Source organism: Mobula hypostoma, chromosome 24 (genome assembly GCF_963921235.1).
Source record: "Mobula hypostoma chromosome 24, sMobHyp1.1, whole genome shotgun sequence".
NCBI classification, from domain to species: Eukaryota; Metazoa; Chordata; class Chondrichthyes; order Myliobatiformes; family Myliobatidae; genus Mobula; species Mobula hypostoma.
In genome coordinates, this window is record NC_086120.1 from 38,087,937 (window position 1) to 38,109,499 (window position 21,563).

Genomic DNA, 21,563 nt, shown 5'->3' on the forward strand with positions numbered 1-21,563 from the left:
CTTCTCCCCGTAACTTTTGACTCCCTTACTAATCAAGAAACACCCTTCCTACTCAATAAAGTATGAAAGGAAATCTGATTGTGGGACAGTGTAACTAGATTTTTCCCCTTTCACTGTACTGAAACAGTGTTCTCACCCGCAGTATGTTTGGCAAATAATATATCTCACCTATCCTTCTCTTGTACCTCCCTGAAAGAATATTAGCACTGCTTGTAAATCCAAAGTATGAAGTTAGACTTCTTCAGTTCCAACTACCGATAGTTAATGAAGAGTCAAGAATTGTTAACTTGCTAGGTTAGAATTGCAGGCCATTTATTTATCTGTTTTTCTATATAAGTGCTTCCAAGCCAGATAATTAGAGAGCATGCAGTAAGTACAAAGTATTATCACGAGTTAATAAATTTTGTCCATTTAAACGTACAATATAAAACATTATTTTTTTCAGTAAATTTGTCTTGAAGTTGAATGAAAACCTAATTTTAACGTACAGTATAAATCATGTTTGCGATCATTTCCATATGAAGAAACGTCAACCCCAGAACTAGACCAGGAATATCTGATGGTGATTCACAAACATTCAACGTTTTCTCTGCTTCAAATGTGCATTCGTTGAAGATAATTTGCTGGCGTTCCAAAAAATGAAGGGTGATCTCACGAAAGCTATTGAAATTTGAAAGGCACAGATAGAGTTGATGTGGAGAGAATGTTTCTTATAGTGGTGGAGCCTAGGACACAACCTCAGAATAGAAGGGCATTCATTTAGAACAGAGATGAGGGGGAATTTATTTAGTCAGAGAGTGATGAATCTGCAGATGGCTGTTGAGGCCAAGTCATTAGGTATATTTAAAGTGGTGGATGATAGTTTCTCGATTAGTAAGGGTGTCAGAGGTTACAGGAAGAAGGCAGAAGAATGGAGTTGAGAGAGATAATAAATCAGCCATGATGGAATATTGGAGCAGACTCGATGGGCCGCATGGCCTAATTTTGCTCCTATACTTTATGCTCTTATAGTCATATGGTAGTTGAAGTGCAAAAAATATTTCTACCCCTTCCAAAATATATCAGAACTCTTATGTCTAGGAAATAGCTCTATCTTTGACATGAAGTCAGATTGCAGAGGAACAAGCCACTCAGCCCATCTAGTCCCTGCTGACCTTCAAGCACACATTTTTACATAACTCCTATCTAAACCATTCTATTCTCTCCACATTTCCATCAGCGCATCCCCAGAATCTATCCATTCAACAATAAAAGGCAGTGTTGTTTTACCCACCAACCTGCACATCTGCCTACATTTCTGTCAACATTTCTCACTGCCTCAGTAAACATCATCAAAGACCCTACCTACCCTAGCTGTGATATCTTCTCCCACCTGTCATCATGCAGAATGTACAAAACCACGAAAGCATGTATCATATCTTCAGCCCTGCTGTTGTAAGACTATTGAATCGTCCTCTTGCATAAGATAAGTTCAAGTAGGTTTGTTTAATTGCCTTTCACCCATTAATGCAGCCAAACAAAACAATGTTACTCTGGGACCAAGGTGCAAAACACAGTACCAACAGGCATACACAGCACAAGCCACGTATAGCACATATAAAATAGCAGTAAAATGCGGTCACAAAATTAAATTATTGTCTTAGTTCCTGAGTCCATGAATGTTACAGCAGTCTGCAGTGGAACACAATGCAACTTGCCTTCTGCTGAGCGAACACTGGAGAGCAGCACTGATGTCACACAGCTACTGGCACTGACTCTGACATCTCTCTCCTGGAAGGCTGCAAACAGGCGACGCTGTGGCTTGAGGCCTGGTCCTCGCTATGACAGAGGCCACATCCTCGCCACACAGCTCCCACACCATCGGACTCATCAATAAACCAGTGAGCCGGACCTGCAGCTTTCCACATTTCTAACATCCAACAGGATCTTGCGATCACAAGTAAAGCGACTCAGCCAATCGCGCTGTTTGACTACACACTTCCCTCATTCACCAGCACCTCTTTGTCATAGGCAGCAACATGGTCCGCACCAAGTCCAGCTCCTTCAGTTTTTCTGTCAAAGAGTAACTCGCTGGTGAAGTAGACCTGCAGATCTTTAAATTCTTCATGTCCAACAGGGTCTTGCAATCATAACAAATGTGTTTAAAAAATACAGTAACACTTTTGCTTGGCTGCATAGAAGCAGCTGCATCTGTGTGCACCACCATCTTGCAGGAAATTTAAAAGATGGATTCTTGACCTCACAATCTACTTGATCATGGCCTTGCACCTTGCACCTTACTATGCTTGCACTTTCTTTGTAACACAAGAGCACGATGCTATTGCTTTTCCCTTGCACGACCTCAATGTACTGACGTGTTGAGATAATCTGTATGGATAGCAAAACAAGGTTTTTCACTGTACCTCAGTATATAACAGCAATGGACCAAGTTACATCTTTGGGAGCACTTGTGGAAACCTGTGCAGTCGCAGGGAGAACTTCCACAGCGACAGCACTACAGGTTAGGATTGAAACAGGTTACCGGGGAGATGTGAGGCAGCAGCTCAAATAGCCGCATAAACACAAGAGATTCTGCATTTGCTGGGAATCTTGAGCAACATCCACAAAATATGGAGGAACTCAGCATATCAGACAGCATCAATGGATAGAAAATGTACAGTCAACTCTTCAGGCCGAGACTTCATCAAGACTGGAAAGGACGAGGGCAGAAGCCAGAATAAGAAGGTGAGAGGAGGGGAAGGAGCACGAGCTGGCAGGTGATAGGCGAGATCAGCTGAGGTTGAAGGTGGGTGGGTCAGAGGGGGATTGAAGTAAGAAACCGGAAGGTGATGTGGAAGAGGTAAGGGACTGAAGAAGAAGGAATCTGCTAGGGGAGGAGTGGACCACAGAGGAAAGGGAAGGAGGAGGGGCACCAGAGGGAGATGATGGGCAGGCACGGAGAATAGGAGGAATGATAGGGGAACCAGAACGAGGTTTGGAAAAGGAGAGATGGAGGAGGGGGAAGAAATTACCAGAAGTTGCATCACTCATTTAACAATGACTAGAAAACAAGGAGCGTTATATTCTTCATTAAGGCACCACATAAAGGGCAACCCTGTTGACTTCTCAAAACATATCCAATATTCACCGGAGAACGCCCAGACAAACTCCAATGTAATCAGTCTGTGTCCAGTCTAACATATGCTTTGTGGAGAATAAACATGGAAATGGGAAGGCTTGCAACAAGTCTCTCCCCCCCCCCCCACACCCCACCTTTTTGGCATCCCGTGGGTCACTGGCGTCTGCCCGTCATGGAGAGTGTGCCTTTAGGGGGATGATGACCATCACTGAACATCAGTAACAAAGAGGCAGAAAATGTATCTCGGTAATATTGATCCCACTGGATCCCACACAGGTCATGATTCAACAAATCTTTGGTTGCTCTCTTATTTTTAACCAATTTTGCAATTAATTAAAAGAGATTTGCTCAGCCATTAGCATTACACCCAGTGATGTTTTAGAAGTGCAGTCCAATTTCTCAGCAATGATATATCACTTTTTGTTAAGAACTGTTTTATTTTAGCTAGTCTCACAATTTTGATATTATTTCCAGGATATTGTTCAGAATGCTCCACATTTTTCATGGATTCTATTGTATTCCTTTATGTTTCTGTTGGTGCCTGCAAGAAAATGGATCTCAAGATTGTGTATGGTACACGTACATCGATAATAAATTTACTTAGAACTTTTGAATTTTGACCATTAGCTAGGTTTTAATATTCCATGTACTTTACAGCTCACCCTCATATTTTAATGACTTTGATATATTTAAAAATCAACAAATGTAAAAAAAACTTGTTGATTTGTTGGTGGCATGTGGTTAGCACGCATTGCAGTACCAGTGACCCGGGTTCAATTCCCACTGCTGCCTGTGACCACGTGGGTTTCCTCCAAATGCTTCAGTTTCCTCCCACAGTCCAAAGACAATGCTGGTTGGTAGGTTAATTGGTTGTTGTCTCATGATTTGGCTAGGATTAAATGGGAGGATTGCTTGGTGGCACGTCTCAAATGGCCATAAGGGCCTATTCTGTACTGTATTTCAATCAGTCAATCAATCAATCAATAAATAACATAGCTGAGAAACTACTGTGTTAACAGTTGAGAAGTGTGTGTCGTTACAAATATATTAAAATAATTTCTCAAAGAATTAACACTGCTCCTTCAAATTTCTTGGAGCATTTGAGATGAAATAAAATGAAACTACCCAGTATAAATTCTCCTTTTCTACATTTGTCATTTCAAAAATCACGTGATTATTTTGCATGATTGAAATATTTACTGATACATATTTACAGATTACTGTTCAGTCAATTAATTTGTTAAGCAAAGTTCTACTTTGGAATAGGAATTTGTCACTGATGATTAACAGAATGATAATTACAGTGTCTAGCAATTGTTTCTTGATCTGCAACTTTAAACACTCTGTATAATGGTGTTAATACTCTGCCTCCTACACTATCACTGAAAGTGTCTTCTAGAACCAGTGATCACTAATGACTGTGAGAATGAATCCACTTTTAATCAAGACATCCTGTTGACAGTGAAATGTGAGAATGTTCCATTTGAAGTTATTTTCTCTCATTAGGTCAAGGTGGGAACAATATATAGATAAACCATGCTATATTGAATGGGGTACAGACTTGAGGGGATGAAAGTCCCCCCAAAACACATAACCAGCAATAATTAATAGCGAGTGAAAACAAACTGTGAACAAAAATACTGTTGTAACATCTTCATCACATGAAATAGGGCATCAGCTCAGTTATGGTTGCTTCCCCGAGCTACAACTGTGCTCAATTCTTTTCTAATTTGCAGAAATCTGTTTGTTGACGAGAGGCAGGCGAACTGCCAGTGTACGGGCTGATACCTATTGTCGTTTGTATTCTCTCTCGGTGGATCATTTTAATGAGGTGTTAGAAGAGTACCCAATGATGCGTCGAGCCTTTGAGACAGTTGCCATCGACAGACTGGACAGAATAGGTATGGTATCAAATCCCTGCGTCTGTTCAATGTCTTCTTTCTAATCTTCTACAAATAATTGCTCATGAAGATATCAACTTTGATTTTACATTGTAGGTAAAAAAAAATCACCACTTGGTTTTGTTGAATATATATTCTCAACTATGCCCTTTAAAATTCTTTGTATCCTAGCAACAGTTAGTCGTCATAGAGAAAAAAAACTATTTACAAGGACATCACCTTCTTAAATCACATCATCTTCCAATGAATGTTTAAACAACAAATTAACTTTGCTATACCAATGAATATTATACTGTATGATGGTATCATACAAGTATTACAACTGGATATTTCATATAAGATTGCAAAGGTCTGTTGAAAACTGAATGTTTATATTCATTGATTAGCCAAAAGGTAGATTATGACTTGCTAGCCCATTTGATTATACTTTATACTTTATTATAACCATATAGTCATATAACAATTACAGCATGGAAACAGGCCATCTCGGCCCTTCTAGTCTGTGCCGAACTCTTACCCTATCCTAGTCCCATCGACCTGCACTCAGCCCATAACCCTGCATTCCTTTCCTGTATTGTCACCAAACAATTGATACTAGAATGTACAATCATCACAGCGATATTTGATTCTGCGCTTTCCGCTCCCTGGATTACAAATATTAAATATTCAAAATATTGAAAATAGTAAAAAAAATAGTAAATATTAAAAATTTAAATTATAAATCATAAATAGAAAATAGAAAAATGGAAAGTAAGGTAGTGCAAAAAACCTGAGAGGCAGATCCGGATATTTGGAGGGTACGGCCCAGATCCAGGTCAGGATCCGTTCAGCAGTTTTATCACAGTTGGAAAGAAGCTGTTCCCAAATCTGGATGTACGCGTCTTCAAGCCCCTGAGCTTTCTCCCGGAGGGAAGAGGGACGAAAAGTGTGTTGGCTGGGTGGGTCGTGTCCTTGATTATCTTGGCAGCACTGCTCTGACAGCGTGCGGTGTAAAGTGAGTCCAAGGATGGAAGATTACTAATTTACTCTCCAGATCTCACCTTCCTAACAGTGAACAATAAAATGTTAACTAGATAAAATTACTATTTTGAGGGGAGAGGTGATTTTATCACCATGTATTTCACCTTTATTTAAAACAGGGTTTCTAAATCTGGGGTCCACGGACCCCTTGCTTAATAGTATTGGTCCATAGCATAAAAAAGGTTGGGAAATACTGACTTAAAGGGATTAGATTTCACGTAAAATATTTCTACCTTATATGTAAAGACCGTACTTTTGTGGATGAAATCACTCTTTCTTATATTTGTCTGTTGATAGCTAATAAGATGTTGGCTTGGTTCCGATTTAGCTCTCCAGCCACAATCCAGAACAATTCAGGTTAATGAGGACAAGTGACGGTGCTTCGTCAAAGTTCCATCTTTGGAATGAAATGTTAATAATAACCCTTTAAAAGTAGAGTTGAATTCTTCTGGCGATCCAATCAACATTTCTCCCTGAAGTGAAAGTAAACTAACTGGGCAATTGGGATTTGTGTGGGACCTTGGTGCATAGAAGTTGATTCCATATAACAATGATTAGTGAACTTCAATATTTATTTGGTAGCATCTGTACATCATGTAAATATCAAGGTATATCATCTCTAAGCTCCTTAACTGAAGCAAAAATCCTTCTCCATGTTGGCCTGTGGTTACTGACATGGGCCTTGATTTATCTAAGATGAGATTGATGCTTTGATTTATGGGTAACTCATAGCAGTGACCTGTTGGCACCCTTTTACTCAACAGTTATTGATAGCCTTTCGCTATTCTTTGAAAGTTCTTGCTTTCACTCCTGCGAGGAGATCACACTTCTTCATTTGGCCATTTGCATAGATTCTGACAACCAACCTTTGGAATGACCTGTATTGATTGATAGTATCCAGACAGAAGAAGCTGATGAGACATGTAGATGAGGAAGATCCTCCAAATATAGCACAGTCACCAGGCTGTGCACATATGCATGACTAAAATAGAAAAGACTTTCATACATATTTATAAACATAATTGCTATTATTATATAGCATGAATTCAAACTTCAATTAACTAAATAGTACCTCATAGAAAACTTGTCACTTTTTTGAATTGACTATTGTTGATGCAATCCTTTTTGCAATTAGCTTCAATTTTCCTTTTTAACATATGACCAGTTACATATTCTTGGACTTATATCAAGATATTCTGAGAAGCATTTCCAAGGTTTTCATTTTCACATTGATTTTACTTACTTACTGCCTGTTACACTGCTGGCGTTTAGGGCAGCAATGAAGGTCCTCCATCCCTGGTGGTGTTCAGGGCTTCCTTCATCATGTCAGTAGCTTCCTGTCAGTTTTCACTACTGTCAGTCATGCAAGTCCAAGAATATCATCACACTCAGACGTAGAAGGATTCTTCATTGCTGCTTCTTTAACAATTTTGCTTGACCAGTTAAGGTTGTTAGCCCCGAGCTGACCCCCCAAACCTGGAGGACCGGTGGACCACTCTTAGTCTACCCTTTACCCTTTGACCTGTTTGGCATAGGTGACCCCGCCAAGACCCAAATCATGAAGTGCTGACTCCAGCCAACATAGCTCTCCGGGTCATGAGGCACGCAAGCCTCCAAACCACGACTAGGGTGTGATTCTCATGAAGGTCTCACATCTAAACTTCTACGTAATTGTAAAACAATGACTTGCTTTTATATAATACTTGCACCACCATAGTATGGAATGATTCACACAGAAAAGTATCCAATTTGTTCACTAATTATGGAGTGTTAAACTTGCTAAACCTCTAGCTTTTTAGAGTGTTCGAATTTGCACACGTGGAAATAATTTTCTCTACCATAAGGTATCGATGTAACTAATGACAATTTGCTGCTCTTTCTGTCAGTGTTGGGGAAGGTAAACTTAGATGAAATGACAAAGGCTGTGGGTTTAAATACAACCGTGCCTTTTAGACTGTTGTGAAGACAAAGCCAGTACCTAGCAGCTGTGTTGAGCATGGAGCCCTTTAATAACAGTAGGGACAACCCACAGGTGCCGATGTCCACAATCCTATTGATTTACCTAACCCTGATGGACATTTCTACTCCCAGGAGCAACTGCAAAACAACAAGCAAATTAAGACATTGTATTCTTTACTTACAGCCTGCAGCCAGTATTTGTTCCTTTCCACGTTTCTGTATTTCTCTATTATTTTATTTGCGTTTATGACATCTACTAAAACAATTTCATTTTTTGTTGATTGTATTGCATTTCTTTGTTCTACTGTGAATGCCTGCAAGAAAATGGATCTCAGGGTGGTATATGGTAACATATAGGTACTTTGATAATGGATTTACTTCGAACTTTGAAATGAATTTGTTGATCCGTTTATTAAATGAAGGTCTGCCACTGTTAGTGCAACACAATACTGTGGTAGTTCAGAGCGGCTTTCTTAGTCTTGCTCACTTTCTCACAACCAATCCGACCCCAAGCACCTTGCCAATTAAAAAAAAAATAATAGTTCCCCTTTTAACCAGTTGATTACTTTCAATTTGAAGTTTCTGACTTCATTAGATTGAATTGTCACGTATGGCGATCGCTAACCACATTTTATAAAACATCAGCTTTGATAACGTACTAAACATTCAACCATCAGGCTCCGAACTGGCATGGATAGTGTCACCCACCTCAATTATGAACTGATTCCACTACCTATGGACTCACTTTCAAGGACTCTACAATGCATGTTCTCAGTGTTACTTCTGTTATTTGCACCTTTGTTGTTTGTCAGTCTTTATTTTTTTATTGTTTCTCATAAATTATATTGAATTTCTATCATTTCCTATAAATGACTACATAGAGTACTGTGCAAAAGTCTTAGGCACATATATATTGCTAGGGTGCCTAAGATTTTTGCACAGTACTGTAGTAATTTTATGTATTGCACTGTACTGCTGCCACAGAAGAAGACAATTTTCATGATATATGTGAGTGATGATAAACCTGATTCTGATATGGGTCTCTATTGTGGACTGAGAGTGGGAAGGGGGCAGGGAGAGGGGAATCGTGGTTGGGAAAAGGGGAAGGGAGAGGGTGGGGGAAGTGGGAAGCGCCAGAGAGACATACTGTAGTGATCAAAAAAAAATTGTTTGGAATCAAATGACCTTGCCTGGTGTCTCAAGGTTGGGTGTGTCTTCACCTGCGCCACCCACCCCCCGCCCCCGGCACTCCTTCTCGGACACCTTTTTCCACATCCCTCCTGTGGCGGTCTACCGTCGCCATTCCCAACATCCTTTGCTCCCGCCAGAGTACAGACTCCCTATCTGCTCCACATTGACAAATGCAGTACTGTCCATACTCTTAGGCACCTTAGCTATATCTATGTGCATAAGCCTTTTGCACAGTACTGTAAACATTTACATACTTTGACTTGAAGCATTGGAGTTTATATTTGAGATTAAGTAAGAGGATAAATTTGTGTTTTGGACCAAATAAATTTGAAATAAGAAAAACTTATCAGAATCAGAATCAGGTTTATTGTCACCAGCATATAATGTGAAATTTGTTAACTTAGTAGCAGCAGTTCAATGCAATACGTAATCTGGCAGAGACAGAAAAAAATAGTAATAATAAATAAAATAAAACATAATAAATAAACAAGTAAATTACATATTTTGAATAGATTATTTTAAAATGTGCAAAAACAGAAATATAGTATATTAAAAAAGTGAGGTAGTGTCCAAAGCTTCAATGTCCATTCAGGAATCAGATGGCAGAGGGGAAGAAGCTGTTTCTGAATCGCTGAGTGTGTGCCTTCAGGCCTCTGTATCTCCTACCTGATGGTAACAGTGAGAAAAGGACATGCCCTGGGTGCTGGAGGTCCTTAATAATGGATGCTGCCTTTCTGAGACACCGCTCCCTAAAGATGTCCTGGGTACTTTGTAGGCTAGTACCCAAGATTGAGCTGACTAGATTTACAACCTTCTGCAGCTTCTTTCGGTCCTGTGCAGCAGCCCCTTCATACCAGACAGTGATGCAGCCTGTCAGAATGCTCTCCAAGGTACAACTATAGAAGTTTTTGAGTGTATTTGCTGACATGCCAAATCACTTCAAACTCTGAATAAAATATAGCCATTGTCTTGCCTTCTTTATGGCTACATCAATATGTTAGTTCCTCAGTGATCTTGACACCCAGCAACTTGAAGATGCTCACTCTCTCCACTTCTGATCCCTCTATGAGGATTGGTATGTATTCCTTCGTCTTACCCTTCCTGAAGTCCACAATAAGTTCTTTTGCCTTACTGACATTGAGTGCCAGGTTGTTGCTGCGGCACCACTCCACTAGTTGGCATATCTCACTCCTGTACGCCCTCTCGTCACCACCTGAGATTGTACCAACAATGGATGTATCATCAGCAAATTTACAGATGGTATTTGAGCTATGCCTAGCCACACAGTCATGTGTGTATAGAGAATAGAGCAGTGGGCTAAGCACACACCCCTGAGGGGCACCAGTGTTGATCATCAGCGAGGAGGATATGTTATCACCAATCCGCACAGACTGTAGTCTTCCGGTTAGGAAGTCGAGGATCCAATTACAGAGGGAGGTACAGAGGCCCAGGTTCTGCATCTTCTCAATCAGAGTACGATAATAAATAGAAGGATTAAATTTATTATTGTCAGGGTGACCCTCTTTATCCTATTATTTCTTAGGGAAGGACTGTAAGAACAATTATTCGTCAAGTTAACAGGCCGTCTAGTTGGCATTTCCAGATTAGATACTCTTGGCTGAGGCAATCCTTTGGGCAGGAAAGGTTCAAGTTCAAGATTATTGTCATTCAACCGTGCACATTTACACCACCTAATAAAACAATGTTCCTCCAGGCTAAGGTACACAACACAGTACATATAACTCATATGCAACATGTAAGGTAATATTACCCACAAATAAATTAACAAATAATAAGGTGCACTTACATCACAAGTTCTGCACTCTGACATGATTCTGTTATAGTTACTATTCTATAGATTTGCTGAGTATGCCCATAGGAAAATGAATCTCAGGATTGTATATGGTGACATATATGTACTTTTGATAATAAATTTACTTTGAACTTTGAACTTTGATAAAGTAAACAGTATACGCTGCTAGCACTTCCTATGTGATGAGTCTTGGGTGATGGCAGGGAGTTCAGTAGACTCACGGCCTGGGGGAAGAAGCTGTTTCCCATCCTAACAGGTCCAAAGTTTCTCTATCTGTTGGTTAAAAAAAAAAGATCTTTTTATCCATCTCTTGAATGGCAGGCGCTTACTCTGAGCTTGTGACCTCTCGTCCTATGCACCTCAGACAGAGAAAACAGAACTATTTTGCATCTCCTTTGTCACGCCTTATGAATTTTGTATGTTTCAGTAACATTTAAAATGAAACAAAAGCGTTTGCAATTTATAAACATGAGATTCAGCAGAGGCTGGAAATCCAGAGAAACACACACAAAATGCTGGAGGAACTCAGCAGGTCAGGCAGCATCTATGGAGAGGAATAAACAGTCAATGTTTCGGGTCCTGATGAAGGGTCTCAGCCCAAACTATTGACTTTTTATTCCTCTCCATAGATGCTGTCTGACCTGGTGAAATCCTCCACCATTTTGTATAATTTAAATCTTATACTACTTTGCTATATTTTCATCAGCAGAAGAGGGGGAAATCATTTGAAGGGATTTTGAATGGGAATGTTTTCAGCTGTAGAGAAACCTATAGTTTAACAACCTCTTTTTTATGATTTTGTACCCTAACATTATATTTTCCCAGGAAATCTGTCATAATTTCCTTCAGTTTTCTAATATTGTTGACAAGTTATAACATAAGATTGGCTTATATCGTGGTCTTGAAAGTCTAATGTAGGGTACCTATTACTGACTGACAGTATCTTCCCAAAATATTGATTAAGGGTAAAAGAGGAGAGAACTTTGTCAGGATATATAGCAAATTAGGCAAATATGAATCATCTCACAAAGATAATGGGCAGAGATGTCTCTGTGATTCTGAATGACAGGATGAAGTGCTTCAATTGTCAGCAAGATGAGCTGTCAATGCCTTGATGTTACTCAAATAACATGCCAGGTAGTGAATATTAACACTCCTCTGCGTGGAACTGACAGGGGAGAGCATGAAATATTTTCTTAATGTAATGTTAGGAAGCAAGACAGAAAACATTAATGCATTTGCCAATTTACTTAGATGCCTTCACATTTTCGCTTGCTTCTGAATTTATACAAAAATGAAAATCTTACCTAACGGTGCCAAGAAATTCTGTCACGAAGCATAAAGTTCAAATGCAGTCTGTTCATAGCTTTCCATTTTCCTATCGTCCATGTGCATATCTTAGAGTTTCTTAAATGCCCCCAAGGTATCTGCCTCTACTCTCACCCCTGACAGTGTGTTCCACGCACTCACCACTCTCTGTGTAAAAAAAAACCAACACTGACATCTCCCCTGTACTTTCCTCCAATCACCTGAAAATTACGGACCCCCTGGTTATATCCATTTCTGCCCTGGGAAACATTTTCTGGCTGTCCACTATATCTATGCCTCCTTTCACTGTGCACACCTCTATCAAGTCACCTCTCGCCTTCCTTCGCTCCAAAGAGAAACAACCAACACACCTGATGACGCCCTGGGGGCAGCCCGCAGGTGTCGCCACACGTTCCCGCCACCAGCATAGCCAGCCCGCAGTGTTCAGCAGAAGAACACAAGTAATGGCAACAACAGCAAAATAACAGCGGTGAAACAAAACAACAGCAGCAGCACAAGCCCTTCTCCTCCCTCCCGCTGACCACTATCACTCTGCTCTCTGAGGCAATTTGCTCTGTGCAAACTGGCTACTTCTTTGGCAGCAGAGTGGAAGGGGCTGTTTCAGAGCAAGCTGTTTATTCCATACTTAACCTCGTCAAAATGTTCTAAAATGTAACTTCTTATTTCTCCACAGGGAAGAAAAACTCTCTTTTGCTGCACAAAGTTCAGCATGATTTAAACTCGGGTGTCTTCAACAATCGCGAGAATGAGATCATTCAGGAGATTGTGAAGTATGACAGAGAGATGGTTCAGCAAGTGGAACTTCAAAGGCCTCTTGCCATGTCTCATACTCCTCCATTTCATGGAGGAGCCATGTTTAATTCTCAAGGTCATCTTGCCAACAATTCGGCAATTGCTACTCTCCAGCAGGCTGTAGCTATGAGCTTCTGTCCTCCATCTACAGGGCTTTTTATTGGATCTGTAGGTGTGCAATCACCCAGGACAGTCAGACGGTTGCAGCCTGTTCAGAGTGCAGCAAGCCCACTTTCAGTGTCCCCTGGTCAACCACTGCAGGCACAGCAACAAGGGGTTTCTGTTTCTCCATGTCCTTATCCTTCTGCTGTCTCCAGTCCTCCAAACCAAAGTCCATTAACGAATCGAACTTTCCAATACGGATCACAGGTACAATCTGGATCACAGCTATCACTAACGCAGCAAACAGTCCCCAGCCCAACTCAACGTCGTGCCACTCATAAGAGTACACAAGCGTTGCATACAGGCAGCTTATCCCAAGAGGCAAGACCGCTGTCAGCTTCGCAACCTTCGCTGCCTCATAATATTTCCCAGTCAATAACCTCAAGTCCACCACAATCGACCAGAGAATCAACATCGTCAATGGGAGGTCAGATACCTGTGCAACCAACCACCACAGGAAGTCTCCAAGGATCAGTCCGAGGACCTGTCCCGCCAAGGATGACCCTGACTCACCAAATGTCCACAGGTGCACTATTCCAAACTGGGACAGCAGGTGCACAACAGGACTCAAGTATTCCCAAGAAAGATTCAGTTGTATGTGTTACAGATACGGACACAGGCAAATCAAGGCTTTCCTCCAACTTGTGATATTTGAGGCACCATACTTTTTTTTTGGTGGTAGTAAGAGGTTTATAGTGTCAGAAGAATTCACAGGTAGTTATGTGGTCCAGAAAAGAATTGCTGCTGGTTACTGCTCATCTTAAACTAATTGCACACTCCACACCTTATTCCTATCGTACAGAAACTCCAAGTCTGTGCAAGTGTTTCAAAGTCAAATATATGACAAGTGTACATAAACGCAAAGTTCTTTGATATAGTTACCGGCTTTAATTTCTTTTAACAATTTGTCTGTGTTAGAGGCATTAGTGATTCTTTTGTTTTCAGAATAATGTCTTATGGCACTTGGTGTTACAGTGTTGCTTCTTTATGTGCTGTTGTAAGATTAGGCATCAGTAGTTACCCCAATACATTTTAATGTCTTAGGAAATTGTTGCTGCCATAAAGCGGCAAAGCAGACAAACTTTAGCCTTTTTGGAGATATCTGTGCTAAAGCATATTTAATTTTAATATTAACAAAGGAGTTATGGCTTTCCTTGTACAATGTAGCAGAAGCAGTCAATATTGGCAATCTACTGATGCACAGCAGGCTATAGGACATTAAATCAACTATTAAGTTTCTGTTGACACTTTTGAATATATATAAAGCCTTGAGAGTTGATGGGTTCCTATGTGAAGACAAAAAGGCTGATGTTACTGTAAACGGAAATGATTAAATGTGTGTATTATTAGGACCAAAAGCAGTTCCAAATGAAACTGCATGGAAAATTGCACTGGTGGTTTTTGATTAGTAAAATGCACTTGATAAGTAACTGATATTTTCCTTATTGAATTAGTGCATGGTGTAATAACAACACCCAACAATCCATTCAGGTTCAAGTGATTGTTTAGTGTACAAGTGGCAGAATGAACAAGTTAGAACAATAACTTGGTATATTCCCTTTCTCTAACATGCAATAGTAACAACTGAACAAGTTAGTGGAGTCATCCATTTTGTATATATGGTGAAAAGGCACACCTCTCTGCAATAAGAGTGTTGACTTAGTTCACGAATACTTCCCATGAAGCTCGTTGCTAGCATAGCACTATTTGTACAACATTAACAACTGTTCTATACATTTAAATGCAGAGCACAACTGTAACCATGGAGATCTGTTTTATTTCCAATACCCCAACAACCATCCGAAGCCGTTAGATCATAGGTCGGTGTGTTGCTTTACCTCTTTGGGATGATGTAAGATCCAATCCAAGCAATCCAAGGTATTGCTTGTTCAGTTATTTTCTTCGACAGAATAAACATCATAATAGTTCATCCATAAAAAATTGCAACCAGACAAACATATAATTTTGAGTTGTATTTTTGATTCAAACGTTTTGCATTTAGATATCCAATTGCATTCCATTACACTCTTATAATAATTGCATTACATGGTGCAAATATTTACTAAACTTGAACTTGAAAAACACATGGAATCCAAAATCAATTTACTGTAACAGAAGAGAAACAACTTCTTCCCACATTAACACCATGAAACTAAAACTTTTTGGGAAGTATTTAGATATTTCTGGTTTCTGATTGAGTTCATATTCTGAAGAATTGTAACTTATAATCCAACTGCGCTATTTAAGGCCTTTACGAAGAATTAAGCTGTATTTTTTATCGAAGCTATCATATTAGCTTTTCTCACACAACTAAGGAGTCTATAATCATTGCAGCCATATCTTTAGGGTAGAAAGAAAATGTAACTGGTAGGTATCTTTGTTGAATGTATAAACAAAGTTGGGCAAAGTTTGCCCAATGCCTGAAAATGAAAGATAAGCTTTAACATAATTTGTTTTTTTTAGAATAGTAAATTGTTGGTAGCATAATAGATTTTTAGCAGCCTTTATGCAATAAATGTGAAAGTGTAGATCACTTTTCTGGTGCTTCTCTATAGTACTGGGAAAAGTCACATTTACAGATTGTCCAGTAAAGTCATTATGGTACTGTCCTCAGTAATCTATAATGTGCTGCCAGCTATAACATTATTGATCATAAACTGTATGTATTATAAATAGAATGCTCTTCAGTCATAGCTCTCAACAACATGAACTGGCTTGAGATGAAACCTTAAGAAATTAATGTTAAATCAATAGGCAGCTAATGTGTATGATATGAAAGAGTGTATGATGTTTCATTGTAAACAATGAAAGGGATCCCAATGAATAGGTTTAAAGCTATACATTTTGTTGTAATTATTCATACCCTGTGTGGAAAACAGTTCAAATAACCAAGGCTTCACTTGCAGTGAAATTAATGTAAATTCTTGTCATAAAAATTATGAATGAAATAGCACACCATTATTATTGAATTTACAATTTCTAATATTTGTAAATTAGCCAGTGATCATTTTAATGGACATTCATTTACAAATCTTACACAATCTGACTTTGAATTCTATCATTATCAAGTTCAAAAATCATAGAATAAAGATAAAAATTATTTCCAACTTAAAGTAAATTTATTTGTATAATAATTCAAATATATATTAACCAATTTGATTTATTTTATGTAGAAGAGGTTTTATACATGTGAAAATTAATATATCACTGGCAATCTTATCCAAGCTTAGAATGCCAAAGTACCAAGAAGCTTTTATTTTATACCCAGAATATTGAATTCTTGACTGCACTAATGTATGATTATCACCTCATTTACCTTAGCAATAGACCGCACTTTGAATTTTTCCTCCTAAATGTGGACCATGAGTATCTGCAGCTGCTATCTCACCGAACATTTCTATTTAAATTTTAAAATGTATTCATTTTTATTTACCAATTGGTTGAATGGATCTTTTGAGGTACAAATACTTCAAACTGATGACTTCATTTTTGACCTTGCGAAATTTCAATTTCATTTTAATGCAGTCAATCTGCTTTTATGCAAGTATGCTGAAAGCAAATTCCTTACCTGACTAAATAGCAGATGGATGTTAATATTGTATTAATTGTTTCAGGAGAACAGGCTTTTTAATCACCTATTGCAACTACTTAGCCTTACAATGTTAATCCATATATAGCACCATATATGTACTTCAGGTACATAAGATGATAGAGGTTTTATTAAATGTTTTAAACTGGCAATTCCTCCGTGACAAGTGTTTTTTGCAGGTTCTGTGCTTCCCCTGTGTGCTCTGTGATCTATTGTTTTGTAATTGTGCAGCATTCAATATTAAAGCCTGCTCAGGAGTTGCACTGACATTCAATAAAATTAATTCTCTCCCTCGCAGCGAAGAATGCAGGTTGGGACATTGTAAGACTTGCATTTTTGTTATTGAATATGTGTACTGAATAGAATGTATTTTCTTGCACTTATTAAGTTGGCCATACAGGTGTCCAATATTATCTATACTATGTCAAGTAGTGAGTTGTCTGTAACATAAATCTAAGGAAGTTTGAAAGAGTTTGCTTATCTATATTATCAATGCCTAAAATATAAAAATGCAATTCTTTAGTGCTCTATGTTTCAATTGTAAAATAATGTATAAACTTATGGTCCTTTGGTTCCAGTAAATTTACATCCCTTAGTCAGAGTTTTCCAATCTTTGGCAGAAATGAAAAACATACGAGTAATTTATTTTTCTCAAATTTCTCTGCACATAAAATGCCAGGTGTTCGTCTTGCTTCTCGGTGTTGAATTTCTCTTTCATTTCTATGGACTGCGTTAGTGCCTAGCAAAATCAGAATTGAGACAAAAACTGCATCAGGACCTCGTGGTAAAGCTTCTTTAACGAAGTCCGCTTTAAACTATTGTCAGTGACGTAGATGTATCGAATGTGGTGAATCTAGTTTGCAGGAAAGATGCCTCATCTTTCAAGGCTGTATTTTATGTTTCCAAGGCGGTAAAACTGCACCAGTTGCAAGTACTTACTTAACAGAAGCTCAAATAGAGGCAAAAGTGTCGGAAATACTCCACAAGTTAAGCAGTAGCATGGGGGGGAAATGTAGTGTTAATGTTTTACTCTTCATAGACACAGTCAGACCTGCTGAGTATCTCCAGCATGGTTCTGCTTTTAGTTCAGGTTTCCTGCCTCCTCAGTATTCTGTTTATGAAAGGTCTACCTGAACCACACTTCTAACTGGGTGTCTTGTAATTATTTAGTTTGGTTAACATTGCTGAATTTGATCCAGTGTTTGTATGCATGTTTTATTCTTTTAATTTTGCTGTGGTGTAATAGAAGGAAGCATATTTTCCTGAAGATGACAAAGTTTGTTATTTTTGTCCTTTCTAAACATAACATTGTCATTAATTGAAATCCAAAGGAGCTGTGGTCCTAATATCAGAGTCATAGCAGAATATGATTATTTAATTTATTGTTATTCTTTTTAGAGATACAAGGTGGAACAGACTTTTCCAGCCCAACGTGTCCACTTATTTAATACTATTACAATCACAGGAGAGTTACGATGATCAATTAACGTACTAGCTGGTAGACTTTTGGGCTGTGGGAGGAAACCAGAACACTCGGAGGAAACCCACGTGGTTCATGGGGACAATGTACAAAGTCTTTACAGACAGAGCTGGAATTGAACTCTGAACTTCGTAATGTCCCAAGCTATAATTGCATTGAGCTGACTGCTACACTACCATAGGGTTCTCCCATTCAGTCTAATCATCAACGTTGCTTTTAATATTAAGTTTTATCCAAAGTGTTGGACCAAACAGGCTTTTCCCATTCCTGACAATGTTATTATGCCCTAGTTGTGGTGCCAGCAAAGTCTCAGAATCTGGAAAATCTTGACACCCACAGCTATTCCTTACATTCTACAACATAATAACAGCTGAGTTGATGTTGCTTGTGGATCAGGGAATGAAAGCTGCTGATAAACAAAGGACCTGTACTTTAAAGCAACAGTTCCCACTCTGAAACTGCCTTTGTAATGAATCTAGTTTTAAAAGATGCCTCAGGAGTTCAATGTTATTTCAATTTATTTGGTGATACAGTGTGGAGTAGGCCCTCCTGACCTTCGAGCCACATTGCCTTGCCAACCCCAATTAACCCTAACCTAATTACAGGGCGATTTACAACGACCAATTAACCTACCTGTTTTGGACTGTGGGAGGAAACCGGTGCAGTCGGGGGAAACCCAAGCATTCCACAGAGAGGATGTACAGAGACTCCTTACAGAATGGCACCAGAGTTACAACCTCTGGAACACCCCGAGTTGTAATAGTGTTCTATTAACCACTACACCACCGTGGTGCCAAGTTTTAGGAGAAGAATAGTTAACTTTCAGTCTTCTAATGTTGTAAGTCTTACTTACTTAGCATAATTGTTTATAGGATAGCTTTGTTTCTTTCTGACTAAATAGAGCATGGCATTACAGCAGAGACTATTAACAGAAAATCAACAGAGCCAATCAATATTTTATAAAGCTACCTTACTCCTTGCTGACTACAATGGTATTGACAGCAAATTGCAGCAACGTAGTTAATCTATATTGTCCTCCCAAATGATTGGTAAAAATAAGGTTATAATCTTTAGAGAGGAGAAAATTACAATTATTAAGAAAATGCTGAAAGGAAAACTTGTTTCAGCTCATTAATTATTATATAGTTATATCTTTGGTGATAAGTAACACCTTCATACCCAGGATTTAACTGATTTAAATCTTATGGATCTTATCATTTACATAAAAAAATGATATGTTAATTTCCTTTTTTTAATTGGAATATAATAATTACACAAATAGATAAAGCATGTAATGTAATAGGCCATTGGGGTGCTATGGTAACGTAATGGTTTGCTCAACACTATTACAGCATGGGGCAGCAGTGAGTTCAATCCTGGGGTCCTCTGTAAGAAATTTTGTACGTTCTTCCCGTGAGCGTGTGGATTCCTCCGGGTGCTGCGGTTTCCTCCCACCGTCCACAGACACAAGGGTTAGCAGGTCGATTGGTCACTGTAAATTGCCCTGTGATTAGGCTAGGGTTAAATAGGTGAGTTGCTGGGCAGTGTGGCTCATTGTACCAGAAAGGCCTGTTCCGTGCTGTATAACTAAGTAAATAAATAGGTAGATATGTTGGAAATTTGATCTTATGCAATAAAGGCTTGCATCTAATTATCATTCAACATGACCTCAGGACGTCCACTAGCATTGTACAGTCTGTGAAGTATTTTTTGAAGCATATTCACTATTGTATTATTAGAAATGTGGTAACCACAAAAAGCAATATAGTAGAATATAAATAATCCTTTAGAACTTGAACTACAGGAGTTTCCCTGGAAATAAGTATGACAGTAAAGCAGATTGCTATGAAATATGCATACGACTCTGGGTCAAACTTTAGCTCCTGAATTGTTTTATCATACATGGTAATGTAGTTTTTCTAACGAACTTCCAATTATTTGCTGTATCTGTATCACAAACATTTTACATTCACAAATATGTGGATATTACCCTCAAAAGCTTTTGTGTTAACATATGATTGTTGTTTGACTGGAATAATGTATCATTTCTCCTTCCATAAATGCTTGGCTCAATGTGTTGGCGCAGATTCCTACTGCTGATTGGTGTGTGCCTGAAGTACAGTATGTCAATGGTGTTACGATTATAATAGTACTGGATTAAACCACTCATTAAAAGCCCATTGAGAATTCCAAAGAAAAATAAAGTGTAACAACATGCACTACTTTATTAGTATTCATTTTTTTCCAGCTCAATTTTAATATACACCTTAATTTCTTCAGTAAACGTCTTCAGCCGTGAACTAATGGGATGGAGGGAAGCAAGATATTTGCATGTAAACAGTTTGAAGTAAATGTGTATTTTAATCCTTGGAAAGGTTGATTATACTTAGCTGGAGAGTAAGTGAGCATGCATGCACGACTTTATCGGCCACGAAACATTTAGCCAAACAGTATAAATAGTAGTCTGGAGAAAAGAGACTGGAGGTCCTAGAATCTGGAGCAACAAACAGCTGAGGCAACCCAGTGGTTTGAGCAACATCTGCGGGAGCCAAGAAGTTGTCCATGTTTTGTGCCAAATCCCTGGATTGTGATCTGAAACATCAGAAGTTCGCTCCTTCCTCATGGATGCTGCTCAATCTGCTGTGCTCCTTTCAGCAGATTGTGTAGAGTCATAGGGCACTACAGCACTCAAACAGCCCCTTTGGCCCATCTAGTCCATGCCAAACTATTATTCTCCCTAGTCCCATTGACCTGTCCCTGGAACATAGCCCCTAACACATCTCGCGTCCATATATTTATGCAAACTACTCTTAAATGTTGAAATTGAAACTGCATAACATCGGCAGCTCGTTCCACACTCTCGCCACCCTCTGAGTGAAGGAGTTCATCCTCATGTTCCCCTTAAATATTTCACCTTTCACCCTTAACCCATGACCTCTAGTTTTAGTCTCACCCAACATCAGTGGGAAAAGCCTGCTTGCATGTACCCTACTACTCGTTATTTAATGTAGCTCTACCAAATCTCCCCTCATTCTCCTACAGTCCAGAAAATAGAGTACAAACCTAGTCGCTTTCTCTGTAACTGGGTTCCTCAGTCCCAGCAACATTCTTGTAAATATTCTCTGCACTCTTTCACTCTTATTGATAACCTTCCTGTAGATGAGTGACCAGAACAGCACACCAGATTAGGCTTCACCGATGTCCTATAC

General features: G+C 39.0%; 1 protein-coding gene across 1 annotated transcript in view; it reads left to right on the forward strand.

Moving 5' to 3' along the window:
* Nucleotides 1-20,566, forward strand: part of LOC134337335 (potassium/sodium hyperpolarization-activated cyclic nucleotide-gated channel 1-like) — a 166,026-nt gene extending 145,460 nt beyond the window's left edge. Inside the window, exons 7-8 of the mRNA XM_063032249.1 lie at nucleotides 4,855-5,019; nucleotides 13,005-20,566. Of these exons, the coding sequence (XP_062888319.1) occupies nucleotides 4,855-5,019; nucleotides 13,005-13,933 (1,094 nt within the window). The 3' untranslated portion in view covers nucleotides 13,934-20,566. The remainder of the gene's footprint in view (nucleotides 1-4,854; nucleotides 5,020-13,004) is intronic.
* The last annotated feature ends 997 nt before the right edge of the window (nucleotides 20,567-21,563 follow it).